General features: G+C 41.3%; 1 protein-coding gene across 2 annotated transcripts in view; it reads left to right on the top strand.

The window, feature by feature from the left end:
* Window positions 1–1,298: 1,298 nt before the first annotated feature.
* The window catches only part of LOC111238660 (kinesin-like protein KIF23), a 20,529-nt gene continuing 3,243 nt past the window's right edge, over window positions 1,299–18,584 (top strand). Inside the window, exons 1-17 of one of the 2 annotated variants that reach the window (XM_022768280.1) lie at window positions 1,299–1,328; window positions 1,677–1,805; window positions 2,012–2,117; window positions 2,430–2,566; window positions 2,657–2,769; window positions 2,945–3,115; window positions 4,046–4,158; window positions 4,322–4,443; window positions 4,654–4,756; window positions 4,895–4,974; window positions 5,137–5,256; window positions 5,594–5,753; window positions 5,911–6,075; window positions 6,327–6,493; window positions 6,677–6,850; window positions 7,680–7,886; window positions 8,141–8,470. In XM_022768280.1, coding sequence (XP_022624001.1) covers window positions 1,731–1,805; window positions 2,012–2,117; window positions 2,430–2,566; window positions 2,657–2,769; window positions 2,945–3,115; window positions 4,046–4,158; window positions 4,322–4,443; window positions 4,654–4,756; window positions 4,895–4,974; window positions 5,137–5,256; window positions 5,594–5,753; window positions 5,911–6,075; window positions 6,327–6,493; window positions 6,677–6,850; window positions 7,680–7,886; window positions 8,141–8,470 — 2,343 coding nt within the window. In that variant the 5' untranslated portion in view covers window positions 1,299–1,328; window positions 1,677–1,730. The remainder of the gene's footprint in view (window positions 1,329–1,676; window positions 1,806–2,011; window positions 2,118–2,429; window positions 2,567–2,656; window positions 2,770–2,944; window positions 3,116–4,045; window positions 4,159–4,321; window positions 4,444–4,653; window positions 4,757–4,894; window positions 4,975–5,136; window positions 5,257–5,593; window positions 5,754–5,910; window positions 6,076–6,326; window positions 6,494–6,676; window positions 6,851–7,679; window positions 7,887–8,140; window positions 8,471–18,584) is intronic. The other variant, XM_022768281.1, reaches the window with a different exon arrangement.

Below are 18,584 nucleotides of genomic sequence, written 5' to 3'. Positions count from 1 at the left end.
CTCCGTTACATTTAGCTCGATTAAAAAAAAAAGCAACAGTCCACAACTATACAGTGCGTTAAACATTATCCAGATAGGGTAACTGACATAACCTGCTAGTGGTTGCTTTCTAGATAAAGAGTAGTCCGGCTAGTAGGGTTAGCGCCGTAGCGTTAGCTTAGCTCGCCGTCTGGTCAACGAAGGCTGGGTGACTGAAAACTGGTCGATGTTGGCGTACGAGCTCAGCATTAACTTTTCAAACAACTTAACGTTGCAATTATGTCATAGACGGATTATGAGACAACGCGCCCCTGGGCCCACACTAGTAAAATTCTCCCTAACTCTCCAGGCTGAAGAAGAAGTTGTAGTTGTTTGGTGTCTATTTTCATAGACTATTGTCTCGTTTAACGACTCTTTTTAGTCTTTTGCGTCTAGTTATTTTGCGTCTTTGTAATCATTTCGTGACTCCTTGTAGTTGTTTTTGTGTCTTTGTTATCATTTTGTCTCTGTGTGGTCGTTTGCATTTCATTGTAGTTGTTTTGTGCCTTCTGTAGTTGTTTGACTTCACTACAATAAGTATTAACAGTCACTTCAAACAGGCTCTGGATTTGGGTCCCCTTACCATTTACCATTTACCATTTGGGTCCCCTTGAGCCTCTCGGCCTGTGCCTGGTAGGCCTATTCTTTAAGTCATAGTGTTTCTCTACTAAAAATGCAAAAACTTAATGACATTTCAGTTAGTCTAACATGGCGAATATAATGTTACGTTCATATTTTAGCTGACTATCACCGCTGGATTGTCACAGAAAATTGTACTATATGGTCTAAAGTATGGACATTATTACTCACAACATACCTTTGTACATAGATGTATTTTTGGTCTGGTTTGGATTCTTCCAACTTCTGGCCTTGGCCCCTTACTTGTAATTTAGGAGAATCTTAATATTAGACAGACTATTTAAGACAATAGTGTGTTCTCAATTTTGTGGAAATCCCTTTCCCATCACTACATTACAGTGAACAATACCATAAATTTTGAGGTTTGTGTGGAAGAGCTTGACTGGCTCGCACAAAGCCCTGACCTCAACCCATTCAACACCTTGAGGATGAATTGGACCTCAGATTGAGAGCCAGGTATTGTTTAGGTGTCCCCATACATTTGGCTATGTAGTGTAAGTTACTTAGGTGAATCATATGGATTATTAACTACCCAAACAGTAAGTTAAATGCGGCATACAATTTTGTGTTTGACAATGATTCTGTATTGCTTCATCACTTACAGCAAAGGCAAGACTCCTCGGAGGCCTGGCCCAAAGAAGGCATCCAACATAGAGAAAGATCCTGTTGGAGTAAGTAAACACTACTTTGCTGATCCTCAAACTGAAACACTATCACACCACAGTCTCAGTAAAAGGGAAATTTGTTTCTCTATTCAAGCCCTTAATAGAAATGAAAGGAAAAGTCACCATTTTACCAAAACTGAATTTATGTTGAGCTAATCTAGTAATTCTTATAAACACACTATTCAAGACTTAAATTTATTTGAATGTAGTTCTTTCAGCTGTGATGCCTTTCTCAGCTTATGTATAGACTTCAAATCCAGATATAAAAACTGAGCTATACAGAAATGGCCTAGAATTTATTAATTAACACCAGGCTTAATTAATTAATTAATTAATTAATTTTTCTGTATGTAGGTATACTGCCGTATACGACCACTTGGAGCAGGAGATGAGGAATGTTGTATTGAGATGATCAGCAGCTCCACTATTCAGCTGCATGCTCCTGATGGTCTTAAAGCCAACCGCAATGGGGAATACAAAGAGGTAAATGTGTTGCTGCGTTTCTGCATGGAAAGTTATGAGTATGTAAAACATTTCAGTTGTCTGTCTGTCTGTCTGTCTGTCTGTCTGTCTTTGACACTAACTCTTTTAATACATGGTAATGATAATGGCTCTTGGCTCACTATCATACATTTTCTGTTGATTGCCATTCATGTTTGCTGAATGTTCTTTCTTTGTGTATTCTTTAGACACAGTACTCCTTTAAAAAAGTATTTGGTATTAATACCACTCAAATGGAGCTGTTTGAGGATGTTGCCAAGCCACTGGTAGACGACCTTATTCACTGTAAGAATGGTAAGTTCATGGCAAGGTGACATGCACTGTGCAGTATCCCATAAACTGTAGACTATTTATCCTCTCTAGTGCTGAAAGGATTAGTGGATCAGCAGAAAATGTGAACCAATTAATCATTGAAATTTATCAAGCAAAAATATCAAAAGTCACAATTGTGACAATTGGCTGCTTTTAAGACCTTTGGTCAGATAAAACATATAATATATAATATACAGCATGTTTTATCTGACCATCATCAAATACTATAAAAAGTATAACAGACTGCTCTAACCCTTTCTTTGGTTATGTGATTGTGATATTCCATGTTCATAGGTCTGCTGTTTACATACGGTGTTACTGGAAGTGGTAAGACCTTCACCATGACCGGCTCACCTGGGGAAGGTGGACTCCTCCCTCGTTCTTTAGACATGCTCTTCAACAGCATTGGTCCCTTTCAGGCCAAAAGATTTGTACGTCTTTCATTCATTTATGTTTTGCACACTTGGTCTAAAAAAAATACAGGGTGTACATTTACTTGAAATGTTTTAAATCTTCATTAGGTGTTTAAACCAGATGACAAGAATGGGATGGAAATTCAAGGTCAAGTTGATGCTCTCCTGGAGAGACAGAAGCGAGACAGTCAGCAGTCAGTGCCCAAAACACCATCTTCCAGGTATCTGAGTAAAAGTTATTATACTTTTTACTTACTATACTTACTACTACTTACTATACTAATGTATGGTGTTCATGAGTACTGATTTAAAATTGGAGGGAACTGGATTTAAAGTTCATGATGACTGCTGTTTATGATGTAATTTTTTTTTCATTTTATTTTCTTTATTTTTTAGGCAGAAGCCTGACCCAGAGTTTGCAGATATGATCAGCTCAGAGGAGGCATGTAAATCTGAGAATGTGGATGAAGACTGTTGTTACAGCGTCTTTGTGTCCTACATCGAGATCTATAATAACTATATTTATGATCTCCTTGAAGATGCTCCGTTTGACCCAATCAGACCAAAGTAAGAGACCAGATTTCAAATTTCAACTGTGCTTTTTGAAACACATTGTCATGTTGAAGGGTTTTCTGTACAAACCTTATCTGTATTCAGGTTATTACCTCTACCTTTGAGATTCTGTTTTCATGCGTGTTTGTTGGTTCATTTGTTTTTGTCAGCAGAATTAAGTAAAAAGTATTGAACAGATTTGCTCTAAACTTAATGGCAGAATGCTTAAAAGACTAGTTTGTGGTATTTTTTTGATGAGATGGTGACTCATACAGCTTCCCAACTGTATCCACAACATCACAAAATGCACTACTAATGTCCACTACAAATGTCTTTTTAATAATTGCAACCATGTGTTTCTGCATTATAACCACTTTGACTCTGTTCCATGTTTATTCTGAGTAAGTTTTTTTGCTTTGTAGTTCTGTGTTGAAAAGATACACTTTTTAAAAGTCCTGTTTTTGTTAGGTGGCTTGGCGGAGGCACACCTGTAAGGAACAATGAGTTCATGTATGTGGCCAGTAAAGAACATTACACAGTGCTTTATTTATTCGTACTTGTAACTTGGCTGTAGCTGATATTTTCCGTGAGTCCTCAGTGTATTTCCATCCCATTAATCCAAAACCCTGTATATAGAATAGGTGTAGTTTACTAGCTTTGTGTAATTTCAGTGGCTGTTGTCTTTAAGGATTGGCTCCTGGCTGTTACTGTTGATGCAGAGATACAAAACATCTCTGAATGTCTTAAGCTTGTGTGTAAACCAGTTGCACATGTGTCTGTACCCCTGTATGTGTTTGTATGTGTCTCTAGATTGTATTTTATTTTGTTGTTGACACTAACATCAAGCATTTGTCATTTGAGCTTTTGCTGCTTGTCATACTAAAGCAAAACATTGTGATACATTATTGGTGTGTGTTGTTGATCATTTTGAATAACTTGTTTCAGACCGCCTCAATCCAAGATTCTCCGTGAAGATCAGAATCATAACATGTATGTGGCTGGCTGCACAGAAGTTGAGGTAAAATCTACAGAAGAGGCTTTTGAAGTCTTTTGGAAGGGTGAGTGGTAATAATTTCTTTTGCCTATAGTTACATTGTATTATATTTTATGTATTTTGTCTTATGTGTGTTCCCGTAACATGCAGACCAGTCTGTATTACAAGATACTGTTACTGCTCTTGTTAATGTCACACATTGTATTTATGATCTGCTCTGTCTCCAGGACAAAAGAAAAGGAGGATAGCCAACACTCAGCTCAACCGTGAATCCAGTCGCTCCCACAGTGTGTTCACAGTAAAGCTGGCCCAGGCACCACTGGATGCTGATGGTGACCACATTCTACAGGTGACATACAGCTCCAGTTGCATATTGGAAAATGATTTTCATTTCATGATTTTATGACAAGTGTTTATTCAGTGACAGCCAGAGAATCCTTTGTGAATTTCAATTTAAGCTAATCAGGCTGTAACAAAAACAGGCCAAATAAGCACACCTCCTGTGTCACAAATGATTCAGCCGGTCTATAATTATGCTAATGGGTGTGTTGGAACACAGGACAAAAACCAGGTGAATGTGAGCCAGCTCTGTCTGGTTGACCTGGCAGGCAGTGAGCGCACCAGCAGAACCAGAGCAGAGGGAAGCCGTCTCCGTGAAGCAGGTCAGTTCATTCCTTACTGTGGGCTTGTCTCTGAAGTCGACCAGAGGCATTTTCCCTTTACCCTCAGATTTTTTTAACCTATTTTTTATGTCTTTAGTAATAGTGTTTGTCCAAATGTCTATGATGTGTCATTTACAGGTAATATTAACCAGTCCTTGATGACACTGCGCACGTGTATGGAAGTCCTGCGTGAAAACCAGATGTGTGGAACTAATAAGGTTGGTATTTTAACATGTGTTCATCATTGTATCTGTATTGTTTCTTTTTTAACTGTTACTCTGTTTTATTTCTTTGTAGAGAAATATTCATCTGCATTCTTATTGTTGGTCATTTTACAGTAAGTGCAGTTTCACAGAGTTTTTTTTTTTTTTTTTTTCCAGATGGTGCCATACAGGGACTCTAAAGTTACACATCTGTTTAAAAACTATTTTGATGGAGAAGGGAAAGTCAGGATGATTGTGTGTGTCAACCCAAACGCTGATGATTATGAAGAAACTATGGTAAGATATTGTATTTGTTTTGTAGAATGGCTTGAATGTAAAATCTTATCTCTTTAATCTCACTTTCTTTACATCATCGTCATCCTTCGCAAGTCTGAACTTACAAATGCATCATTGCAACTGCTGTCTGGCTTGCCATCAAACCACAACAAAAAATTTGACAAGATTGCTAAATATCCACTCCCTGGTTTTCTTTCTTTGCCCGGTAGTGCCCCATAAATATATGGATTTCCTCAGTTGGGTTTCAAAAGATCCACATTTACTTTGGAACACTGCTACGTGCTTTAAGGAAGTTAGGGAGTGTATTTTTAATGCTATTCCATTGTATGCGCTGCAGCTGGTGATGCGCTTTGCAGAGATGACACAGGAAGTGGAGGTGGCACGACCAGTAGACCGGCCAATCTGTGGCCTTGCTGCAGGACGCAGGCACAGAAACCAGGCATTCAGAGATGAGTTTTCACGTCACCTGGAAGAGCGAGGAGGTCCTACTAATGCTGGTACATCATCCTTAAGTATTCACTACAAGCTCATTGTGCTTGTTTCGTGTTTCATTCTTACATGTCAGATCTGCATCTCAGAAATGTAGCTGTTTTATTCACTGTATGTTTCTAATTCTACGCAAACATTTCTAATGACATATTCTCGTTCACACAGTAGATGACCCAGCTCTGCTGAATCAGCTCATAGAAAGCCTTCCGGCCCTGCCTCCTTGTGAGCTGGTGGACCCAGATGATGACCAGACGCTGCCCCGCCTGATTGAAGTCCTGGAAACGAGGCATCGTATTCGTCAGATGATGACAGACCAGTTCAACAAAACTGGTACAGGCCCGTTTTCTACATCACAGATAGCCTACTTCATGATTTTAGTCAGCAGCAATTTAATATTCAGTAGAGCAAAGGTGAATCAGTAGTTTGGTCACAGTCATGGAATTGGGACAGAAGGTTTTTGTGTTCACAGAGTATTTTTTGTTTGTCTGCATTAAAGAGCGACATTGTAAGTTTTGAGGTAGAGTTTAAAACCTTTCAAGCCAAATGGCTGACTGCTTACATTAATGTGTTTTCTCCTACAGCCAGTACACTGAAGTGTATGCTTGAGCAGTTTGACAGTCAGATCAACGCAAAGGAGACCTACCTGCATGATCAACAAAGCAAACTGAACCAGAAAGACAAAGTCATCATCAACCAGAGGACGGAGATGGAACGATTAGAGAAAAAATCTAAAACATTGGAATACAAGGTGTTTTGTCCTTCACGCTCTCTTTTATTCTTTCTTCTCTAGTTGGTTCGCAACATTTTAAACATGTTTATAAAAGTAAGAATATGTGAATTGGAATTTTTTGATTTGTTTTAAGTGAAGCTTCTACTTACTATTACTGTTTTTGTTTTTGTTTCTCCTCACATTACTGGCATTCCTCTTCAGATTGATATCCTGCAAAAGACAACAGACATGTATGAGCATGATAAACGCTCACTTAAGCAGGAGCTGGAGACGCGTGAGCAGAGGCTACAGAGAGAGCTGTCAGAGAGGAGGCGCATGGAGCATCGCATGCAGGGCATGGTGACAGACACCAAACTCAAGTGGGAGAAAGAGTGTGTAAGTGGCATTATTGACAGTAGCCCTACTATTTGGTAACATTTGGTTTGTATATTGAAGGCTTGCACATACTTGTCAATAATTTACATCAAGGGAGCTGAATGTATGTTTGTGCTGTTCACTTCCTTTTTTTAGTAGCGACGGTCACTGGTCAAGCATATCAAAAAAAGTAGGAGCAAAACATCGTGAGATAGATTATTTACTTTCCTTACTCTTACACATGGAAAAACAGAAGTTAGAAGAATGCAGAATTCACACGGAGCAAAACTACAGAAGATGCTGACTACTGTGAGCGACTTTGTAAAAAGTCATTTATGACCTGTTCTTAAAGCAAAAGACATGACTACTTCAATCTCATTACTCACCAAAGGCGGTTTTGTGCAGTGTCGGGTAGTACACAAAACAATTAGTAAGAATGATGTCTTTTGCCAAATAATAACATAACATAAATATTAATTTATCTTCTTGACTACTACTGAAAGGTTAATTTAAGAGGATAGAGCCAAAATAAGAAATTATTATTATCTTCCCTTTTCATAATATAACAAAGCATAAAACAAAAAGGCTGTGGTGCTGTGACAGACTTGAAATTCAGCTTTGAAAGAACAAAAAAATCCAACATTTTGTCGATCACTTGTACTCACTTTACTATGTTTGGCTCAACCCTTCATCAGGTAAAATTTGTAGCACAAGAACTTTGTAGTTGGTAAAATTCAACTTATTCATTTAGAAATGAGACATGTGAGCCGCAATATCTCAGAGAATTTTGTCATATAGAATTAATGAATGAGCCTGTTCCTTCAGTTGCTTCTGGTGTTTTTCCCATTAGGAGAGACGAGTGAACGCAAAGCAGCTGGAGATGCAGAACAAGTTGTGGGTGAAAGATGAAAAGTTGAAGCAGCTCAAGGCCATAGTGACTGAGAGCAGCAGCAGTGGCGGCTGTCTCACTGGCCGCCCAGAGAAGCCTGAGAGGCCCTCAAGGGAGAGAGACCGTAACAACGCCCAGAAGAGATCTGCCTCACCATCACCACTTCCTGTGAGTTATGTACTCGGTAGTACTGCCTGTTCCATCAGTGTGCACTTGATCACTCTCTTATGAAACTTTTTTCACGTGGAAATTTTGCATGTACTAATTATTATTGTGATACTCTTCAGTCTGAATTCTCAGATTTCTGTGCTAACTGTGCACAGCAGCTTCTATACTACACGTTACCCTGTTGTGTATTTGTGTCAGTCTGGAGGCATCGCTAACATCCACAATGCTTGGCCCCATTTCCTCATCACTTTCAGGACTTGAGCCAAACCCCTTCTCACCAAAAACGAGGCAATGTTAGGGCAGTTCAAGAAGCTTACCCCACCTCCTCTTCCACTACCTCCTCTACCTCCTCTTCATCTCTACGTTCAGTGGCCTCCTGCATCTCCGAGTGGGAGCAGAGGTTCCCTGTAGACTCAAGCAGCCAGACTAGGTACCCTGGGACTCCCCAGTACAGGAGCCGGACTCCCGCCCAATGCCACGGCACCAGCAGTGTGGGTCGCAGGAGAGGCCAACACTGGGCCAAAGACACTGAGGCCCCTGCTACGACTCTTGTCTATGGGCTAGACCTAGAGGCAGGCACAAGGGTTAGTGTGTGTTAGAACCTAGATGTTGTTAAGAATATGTTGTTTTTCTCTCTGAGCCTGTAGTCTAAGCCTTGCCTTAGTATAGAGCTTCGCCTGTTTGTTTCCAAATGCACGAGTAGAAGTGCTCCACACGTGTTGTCCAGTGTACTTGTAAAGATCCTCTTGACTTGCATCTTAAGCCCTGTGAGTAGTTAGATCATGTTTGTAGTTCTTTCTGTTCCCTGTTTCCAACTGCTCTGTAGAATTACTTCTTCCTTGTACTGTATCATCACACATTTCAGTGGCAGCACTTAAAATGACAAACTGGCCATTAAAACAAACACACACACCTGTACCACATAGCAGCAGTGCACTATTGCACACTTGCAGAAGTAGGCCAAAAAACGTGGCACTCAACACTTGGGTGTACTCCGCTTGCATAATATATTTAGCATCCACTTTTAACAACTGTAACAATCAAAAATCTGGCCATTACGTTTTCATTTTCATGTCTTTTCACTGAGGCATTGCCATGCATATTTCTGGCTTTTATGGAGCTGGAGTTTGCATAACTGTACACTAAACATCTAATACCGTTGCTACCATTACGCAGAGTAATAAGAGCAAGTAATTGTAACTGATCCCTTTATTAATGCCGTCATTATGTTGAAACCAAAAAGAACCAACATAATGATTTAAAGGTGAGTTCTTAGGGTTTATAGTGTTCTTTCCAAGTGGCAACCTCCGAGGCTGAAAAATGAAGCCCACGCATAAGTACCAAAAACTGCAGTTCTTCGAATTGCTGCTTGAGCCTGGCTCCAAAAGCGAGTCAATCCCCATAGACTCCCATGTTAAAATGCCCAACTTTACAGCAGAAATAAACATGTTTACAGCCTAGTACAAAAACAGTTCTGGTCTCTTTAGCTAATTTTCTCCTTCATGACAACTATGAGGGGTGAATTTTTATACAACTCACTCATTTAGATTTTATTAAGGCTTAAAGATCTGCATAATTGAGGGCGTGCTGCTTTGAGTGACAGACAGGTGAGCGCATAAGTCGTCATGCACTAAAGTCTCGGCTCGCCGCACGTTCCTCCTCTTTGCCCATTTTCAGATTAGCCAGGAGTGCGGCAGAGGCGCTCCTCAGAAACCTATGGGTGACGTCACGGAGGCTACGTCCATCTTTATTTACAGTCTATGATTCTGTCACACCATAAATCACTTCGCATTCACACAATTATTTCAGCACAAAATTGAATTATCTTTTATACTTTTCCTTTCGCACATAGGTTTCTGAGGAGCGCCTCTGCGCACTCCTGGCTAATCTAAAATGGGCAAAGAGGAGGAACGTGCGGACGAGCCGAGACTTTAGTGCATGAACAGCTTATGCGCCTCACCTGTCTGTCACTCAAAGACGGGCACGCCCTCAATTATGCAGATCTTTAGGCCTTAATAAAATCTAATGAGTGAGTTGTATAAAAAATTCACCCCTCATAGTTGTCATGAAGGAGAAAATTAGCTAAAGAGACCGCAGAACTGTTTTTGTACAGGCTGTAAACATGTTTATTTCTGCTGTAAAGTTGGGCATTTTTAACATGGGAGTCTATGGGGATTGACTCGCTTTTGGAGCCAGGCTCAAGCAGCAATTCAGAGAACTGAGTTTTTGGTACTTATGCGTTGGGCTTCATTTTTCAGCCTCGGAGTTGCCACTTGGAAAGAACACTATAAACCGCTAAAGATCTCACCTTTAAATCATTATGTTGGTTCTTTTTTGGTTTCAACATAAGACCGGGAATAGGTTGAGGTGGGAGCGGTTGGTGTGAGAGGGGTAAAGAGTTCTTGGAGAGTTGTTGTGCTGGGTCTCGATTGCCCGAGCGTGGTCTTTGGTCCTCGCGTGCATTTGGACGTGTTCGCCCGTGAGGTGGCCCTCGTTCGACGTGGTTGAAGCGTGTTGGGGGGGTGCGGTGTAGTTGGGCCAGGTTGGGCGATCGCGGACTGCGTGTTGCTGGCACCCACCACAACTCCATATGTCAGGCCTCAAGGCACTGTCTGATTGCTTGCGTCCTCATTACACTCACGCTCTCTTTACAACTCAGGAAGGATTTCTTCACTTACTCCACCCCTTACCCAGCCCCAGGTTGATTCTTTACAAGACCTCCTCCCCTTCATCTTTGGCCTCCTCCTCTCTTTATCTCCACCGGGCTACCCTGGGACTCCTTCAGCCTTCTTGATTCCCCCCATGGGGTCGGGTGGGGTGGGTAGGGGTGTGTATGGAGGTGGATCGGGTGCATCCATTGGGGCTGCTGATCAAAAGCCCCCGGGGATTCCCCAGGGAGGACATTGGTATGAGGCAGAGGGAGATTAAACAGCAGTGCTAAGCCAGAAAACACAGAGCTGAGGTGAGGGGCGAGGGGGTTATTGTGGCTGCTTCTAAACCCAGGGAGGGGCAGCCCCGTCTTAATCCCCCTAAAATGAGGTGAGGGGATATCTCACATAGGCTGCGTTTGCACGTGTAAAGGGTCCTAAGTGGCGTGTTTGCATGCGTCGATGAAACCCTCGAGAAGCTATTGTGTTTGTTAAAATCGAAGGGCCATATGAGAAAGTGGTGTAGATGTGAGAAATCTCTGGATTTGTAAAGCAGCCGTGATAGTGGTATTGAGGACGACAGAAGCATCAGAACACAATAGTGGACCTTGAGGCTGACAATATCCTGGTGGTGTGTGTGTGTGTGTGTGTGTGTGTGTGTGTATGGTGTGTGTGTGTGTGTGTGTGTGTGTGTGTTGTGGTGTGTGTGTCGTGCGCAGCGTCACGTGTGTGTCTGATTGCATTGTTTGTCATTCGAACAACTGAGCCTCTTTTTTGAAGATGTTTGTGCTACGTTGCAGGCAGTGGTGGCAAGCTCTGTGTGTGGCGCCTGTACAGTTATGTGTGTGGGATGTTTTTTGGCCTGTTTGTGCAGAGTGGTGTGTGTGTTGTGTGTGTGTCGTGTCCCGTGTGTGTTCCGTCAACGTTCAGAGACCCATGTGAAGGGCTAACGCTGATTCAGTCTGGCGGATGGTAGCGTCTGAAAGCGGCCAGGGAACCTACGGGAGCAAATGATATTTCATTGTCTTAAACGCTTACTCGGGTTTGCCGGCGGCCTTGTTGCAACCCGCGGTGTTCATGTTAACATTATGACCGTGGAGACTGACCCGGGACGACACTGCTCCTAAAGGAGAGGAGGAGGCAGAGAGGAGAGGGAGAGAGCTGAGGAGCGTGGCAGGGAGATGGTGCAATGTGAATGATCATAATAACATAGAATGTGGGCAATAAGACAGGGGAGAGGATGACGAAGTGGGCGCTGCTCCAGCTGAGGTCAATCTTTCAAAGTCACTAATCCACAGTTTGGCTGCATTTTGACAAAGGAACTGACATGCAGTAATTTCTTAAAGAATGTGCGATTGAGTGGTAACTTCTGTTTCTATTCCATGATTTTTTCCCCTTTATTTTTGTATTTATTTTAGTCTAGAGGTTGCTCTATGTTTTTATGTATCAGTTTAATCCATGTTTACTATAATCTCTTTTACATCATTTTTCTTATTCATCTATTTTCTGCTGTGTGGATGCTAAAGTCTCAAGTAGGTATGATTCATCGCACTCGTATAAAGTAGGGCATATAAAATTAAAATGAGCGAGTGTGTTTTAGAATACAGCCGATCTAGTTACTAATTAGCTTTTGCTCTTTGATTAGCTTATCTGCTGGCCGTATATGTAGGCTAACGGTATTAGTATTGTTTTAGTGTACAGTTATGCAAACTCAGCTCCATAAAGCCAGGAAATATGCATGGCAATGCCTCAGTGAAAAGACATGAAAATGAAAACGCTAATGGCCAGATTTTTGATGTGTACAGTTGTTTAAAAGTGGACGCTAAAGATATTATGCAAGCAGAGTACACCCAAGGTGTTGAGTGCCACGTTTTTTGGCCTACTTCTGCAAGTGTGCAATAGTGCACTGCTGCTATTGCTGGTACAGGTGTGGTGTGCCTTGTTTTTAATGGCCGTTTGTCATTTTAAGTGCTGCCACTGAAATGTTGTGACGATACAGTACAAGGAAGAAGTAATTCTACAAGAGCAGTTGGAAACAGGGAACAGAAAGACTACAACATGATCTAATACTCACAGGGCTTAAGAGCAAGTCAAGAGGATCTTTACAAGTACACTGGACAATCACGTTGGAGCTACTTCTACTCGTGCATTGAACAAACAGGCGAAGCTCTAAACTTAAGCAGAAGGTTAGACTACAGGCTCAGAAGAGAAAAAACAACATATTCTAACAACATCTAGGTTCTAACAACACTAAACCTTGTGCCCTGCCTCTAGGTCTAGCCCATAGACAAGATGTCGTAGCAGGGCCTCAGTGTCTTTGTGCCAGTGTTGGCCTCTCCTGGCGACCCACAGCTGCTGGTGCCGTGCATTGGGCGGGAGTCCGGCTCCTGTACTGGGGAGTCCCAGGGTACCTAGTCTGGCTGCTTGAGTCTACAGGGAACCTCTGCTCCCACTCGGAATGCAGGAGGCCACTGAACGTAGAGATTGAAAGGAGGTAGAGGATGGTAGTGGAAGAGGAGGTGGGGTAAGCTTCTTGAACTGCCCTAACATTGCCTCGTTTTTGGTGAGAAGGGGTTTGGCTCAAGTCCTGAAAGTGATGAGGAAATGGGGCCAACATGTGGTGGATGTTAGCGATGCTCCAGACTGACACAAATACACAACAGGGGTAACGTGTAGTATAGAAAGCTGCTGTGCACAGTTAGCACAGAAATCTGAGAATTCAGACTGAAGAGTATCACAATAATAATTAGTAACATGCAAAATTTCCACGTGAAAAAAGTTTCATAAGAGAGATGATCAAGTGCACACTGATGGAACAGGCAGTACTACCGAGTACATAACTCACAGGAATGTGGTGATGGTGAGGCAGATCTCTCGGGCGTTGTTACGGTCTTCTCTCCCTTGAGGGCCTCTCAGGCTTCTCTGGGCGGGCCAGTGAGACAGCCGCCACTGCTGCTGCTCTCAGTCACTTATGGCTTGAGCTGCTTCAAACTTTTCATCTTTCACTCCACAACTTGTATTCTGCATCTCAGCCTGCTTTGGTTCACGCATTACGTATGGTGCTACTCTCACCACATGGAAAAACACGACCAAGCAACTGAAGGAACAGGCTGCATTCATTAATTCTATATGACAAAATTCTCTGAGATATTGCGGCTCCACATGTCTCATTTCTAAATGAATAAGTTGAATTTTACCAACTACGACAAAGTTCTTGTGCTACTATAATATTTTACACTGATGAAGGTTTTGAGCCAAACATAGATAAAGTGAGTAACAAGTGATCGACAATGTTGGATTTTTTTTTGTTCTTTCAAAGTCGTGAATTTCAAGTCTGTCCAGCACCAGCAAGCTTTTTGTTTTATGCTTTGTTATATTAATGAAAAGGGAAGATAATATAATTTTCTTATTTTGGCTCTTATCCTCTTAAATATAACTTCTTTCAGTATGTAGTCAAGAAGATAAATTAATATTTATGTTATGTTTATTATTTGGCTAAAAGACATCATTCTTACTAATTGTTTGTGTACTGCACCGACACTGGGCAACAAACCACCTTTGGTGAGTAATGAGATATTGAAGTAGTCATGTCTTTCTTTTTAAGAACAGGTTCATAAATGACTTTTTACAAAGTCGCTCACAGTAGTCAGCATCTTCTGTGGTTTTGCTCCGTGTGAATATCTGCATTCTTCTAACTTCTGTTTTCCATGTTGTAAGAGTAAGGAAAGTAAATCTAATCTATGCTCAACAATGATTTGTGCGCTCCTACTTTTTTATTGATAGCTTGACCAGTGGACCGTCGGTACTAAAAAAAGGAAGTGAACAGCCAGCAGCAGGACATACATTCAGTCTCCTTTGATGTAATTATTGACCAAGTATGTGCAAGCGCTTCATATACAAACCAATGTTTACGCGAAATTAGTAGGGACTACTTGTTCATAATAATTGCCACTTTACACTTATCTCCTCACTTGAGGTTTGGTGGTCTGTTCAGGTCCATGCCCTGCGATCGTACGCATGCGCCTATTGCGCCTCTCTTGAAAAATAAACGGACCTACTTAAGATCTGAATACCTGACTCTTGACGAAGCTGATGATCGAAAGCTCTGCTCAAGACCTCGCGCCTTAACCGCTTCCCTCGACTCCCTGTAGCTCTGGCTACGGCTCTCACTCCCTAAGTGAGGCGTTTAATCATGGCGTCGATACATGTCTGTTGCTCTTTTGGCAGGTATTAATCAATCTGAAAGAGGAATGCCAAGTAATGTGAGAGAAACAAAAACAAAACAAGTAAATAGTAAGTAGAAGCTTCACTTAAAACAAAATCAAAAAATTCCAATTCACATATTCTTACTTTTATAAACCTAGTTTTAAATATGTTGCGACCAACTAGAGAAGAAAGAATAAAAGAGAGCGTTGTAAGGAAAACTTTTGTATCCAATGTTTTTAGATTGTTTTTCGCTCTAATCGTCTCATGCTCGCGTCCTCTGGTTGATGATGACGTTTGTCTTCTCTGGTTCAGTTTGCGTTTGTTGATCATGCAGGTAGGTCTCCTTTGCGTTGATCTGACTGTCAAATACTGCTCAAGCATACACTTCAGTGTAATGGCTGTAGGAGAAAACACATTAATGTAAGCAGTCAGCCATTTGGCTTGAAAAGGTTTTAAATTCTACTCTAACATACTTATATGTGCGCCTCTTTAATGCAGACAAACAAAAATACTCTGTACGAACACTAAAAACCTACTGTCCAATTCCATGACTGTGACCAAACTACTGATTCACCTTTTCTCTACTGAATATTAACATTGCTGCTGACTAAATATATGAAGTAGTTTATCTGTGAATGTAGAAAACGGGCCATGTACCAGTTTTGTTGAACTGGTCTTGTCATCATCTGACGAATACGATGCCTCGTTTCCAGGACTTCAATCAGGCGGGGCAGCGTCTGGTCATCATCTGGGTCACCAGCCTCACAAGAAGGCAGGGCCGGAAGGCTTTCTATATGGAGCTTGATTTCATGCAGAGCTGGGTCATCTACTGTGTGAACAAGAAATATGTCCTTAGAAATGTTTTGCGTAGTAAATTAGAAACATACAGTGAACTAAACAGCTACATTTCTGAGATGCAGATCTCTGACATGTAAGAATGAACACGAAACAAGCCAATGAGCTTGTAGTGAATACTTAAGGATGATGTACCAGCATTAGTAGGACCTCTCGCTCTTACCGAGGTGTCGTAAAACTCATCTCTGAATGCAGTGTTCTGTTTGTGCCTGCGTCCTGCAGCAAGGGCCACAGATGGCCGGTCTACTGGTCGTGCCCACCTCACTCCATTCCTGTGTCATCTCTGCAAAGCGCATCACCAGCTGCAGGCATACAATGGAATAGCATTAAAAATACACTCCCCTAACTTCCTTAAAGCAGTCTAGCAGTGTTCCAAAGTAAATGTGGATCTTTTGAAACCCAAACTGAGGAAATCCATATATTTATGGGCACTCACGGGCAAAGAAAGAAAACCAGGGAGTGGATATTTAGCAATCTTGTCAAATATTTTGTTGTGTGTGTGGTTGTGATGGCAAGCCAGATCGAGTACTGTGCAATGGATGCATTTGTGAAGTGTCGACTTTGCATGTAAGGATTGACGATGTATGCTAAGAAAGTGAAGATTAAACGGAGATAAGATTTTTACCATTCAGGCCATTCTACAAAACAAATACATATTCTTAGCCATAGTTTCGTTCCCATAATCATCGGAGCGTTTGGGTTGACAATACACAACAATATTGCCTGAACTTTCGCCTCTCCTCCATCAAAGATGAGTTTTTATTAAACAGAATGTGGTAACTGTCTAGAGCGTCCCTGTATGGCAGCGTCCATTGGAAGAAAAAATAAAAGAAAACTTCCTTGGTCAACTGCACTACGTGTAAATGACCAAAAATAAGAATGCATGATGATATTATTTTTCGTTTTAACAAAGGAAATACAATATCAAGAGGGTTAACAGTATAAAAAGGGAAACAATACAGTGAATACAATGATTGGACACTCTGCGCACGGTGTATGGAAAGTCCCATTGCCGGTGAAAACCAGATGTGTGGGATACTAATAAAGGCATTGGTATTTTAACATGTGTTCATTTCATTGTATCTGTATTTGTTTTCTTTTTTAAACTGTTACCTCTCTGTTTTTAATTTCTTTGTAGAGAATATTCATCTGCATTCTTATTTTGTCATTTTACTCAAGTAAAGTGGCAGTTTCAACAGCAGTTTTCTTTTTTTTTATTTTGCTCTAGATGGTGGCCAAGTAACGAGGTGACTCATAAAGTTACAGCTGTGCTAGTTTAAAAAACTTATTTGTTGATGGAGAGGGAAAAGTCAACCAGCGATGCAGTTGTGTGTGTCAACCAACGCTGATGATTATGAAGAAAGCTATGGTAGAGTACTGTATTTGTTTGTGAATGGGCTTGAATGTAAAATCTTTTATATAATTATATCTCTTTAATCTCACTTCTTTACATCCATCGTCATCCTTCGCAAGTCTTGACTTACACAATGCATCATTGCAACTGCGTGTCTGCTTGCATGAAACACAAAAAAAATTTGACAAGATTTGCTAACATATCCATCCTGGTTTCTTCCTTTGCCTCGGTAGTGGCCGCATAAATATATGGATTTGCGCTGCAGTTCGGGTTTCAAAGATCCACATGTTTACTTTGGAAGCACTGGGCTTACGTGCTTAAGGCAAGTTAGGGAGTGTATTTTTTAATGGCTATTTCATTGTTGCGCTGCGCTAGCTGGTGATGCGCTTTTGGCAGAGATGAACACAGGAAGTGGAGGTGGCACGATCGCAGTGACCGGCCAATCTGTGGCCTTGCTTGCTAAGGAGCAGGCACACAGAACAGGCATTTCAGAGATGAGTTTTTCACGTCACGCTGGAAGAGCGGAGGAGGTCCACTAATGCTGTACATCTCCTTAAGTATTCAACTACAAGCTTCATTGTGGCTTGTTTCGTGTTCATTTCTTGCATGTCAGATCTGGGCATCTCAGAATATGTAAGCTGTTTTATTCACTGTATGTTTGTTAATTTTACGCAAACATTTGTCTTAATGAACATATTCCTTGTTTCACAACAGTAGATGACCCAGCTTCTGCTGAATCAGCTGCAATAGAAAGCCTTCCGGCGCCTAGGCCTCCTTGTTGAGCGGTGACTCAGGCTGATGACCAGTACCTGCTCCGCCTGATTGGAAGTCCTTGGAAAACGAGGCATGGCGTATTTCGTCAAGATGATGGACAGACCGAGTTCAACAAAACTGGTACAGGCCGTTTTCTTACATCAACAGCATAGCCTACTTCATGAATTTTAGTCCAGCAGCAATTTAATATTAGTAGAGCAAAGGTGAATCAGTACGTTGGTCACTAGCATGGAATTGGAACAGAGAGGTATTTTGTGTCACAGAGTATTATTTTTGTTTGTCTGGCATTAAGAGCGACATTTAAGTTTTTTGAGGTAGAGGTTTAAAACCTTTCAAGGCCAAATGGGCTGACTGCTACATTAATGTGTTTTCTCCTATACAGCCGTAACTGAAGTGTATGCTTTGGAGCAAGTTTTTGAACAGTGCAGATCAACGCAATAGGGAGACCCTTACCTGCAATGATCAACAAGCAAAGCAAACTGAACCAGAAAGACAAATCATCATCACCAGATGGACGGAGTGATGGGAACGATTACGAGAAAAAATCTAAAACATTTGAATACAAGGTGTTTTTTTTGGTCCTTCCACACCCTTCTTTTCTTCTTTCTTCTCTATGGTATCGCAACATTTTAAAATGTTTTATAAGAGTAATGAATATGTGAATTGGAATTATTTGATTTGTATTTAAGTGAAGGGCTTGTGACTTAGCTATTACTTGTTTTTGTTTTGTTTCTCCTCGACATTGACTGGCATTCCCTCTTCAGATTGATATCCTGCATAAGACAAAACAGGACATGTATGAGCATGATAAACGCTCACTTAAGCAGGGAGCTGGAAGACGCCGTGAGCAGAGGCTAGGCA

The sequence above is a fragment of the Seriola dumerili genome, unplaced genomic scaffold, assembly GCF_002260705.1.
Source record: "Seriola dumerili isolate Sdu_G_001 unplaced genomic scaffold, Sdu_1.0 BDQW01001449.1, whole genome shotgun sequence".
Taxonomy (NCBI): domain Eukaryota; kingdom Metazoa; phylum Chordata; class Actinopteri; order Carangiformes; family Carangidae; genus Seriola; species Seriola dumerili.
This window is presented reverse-complemented; position numbering and strand designations above follow the sequence as displayed.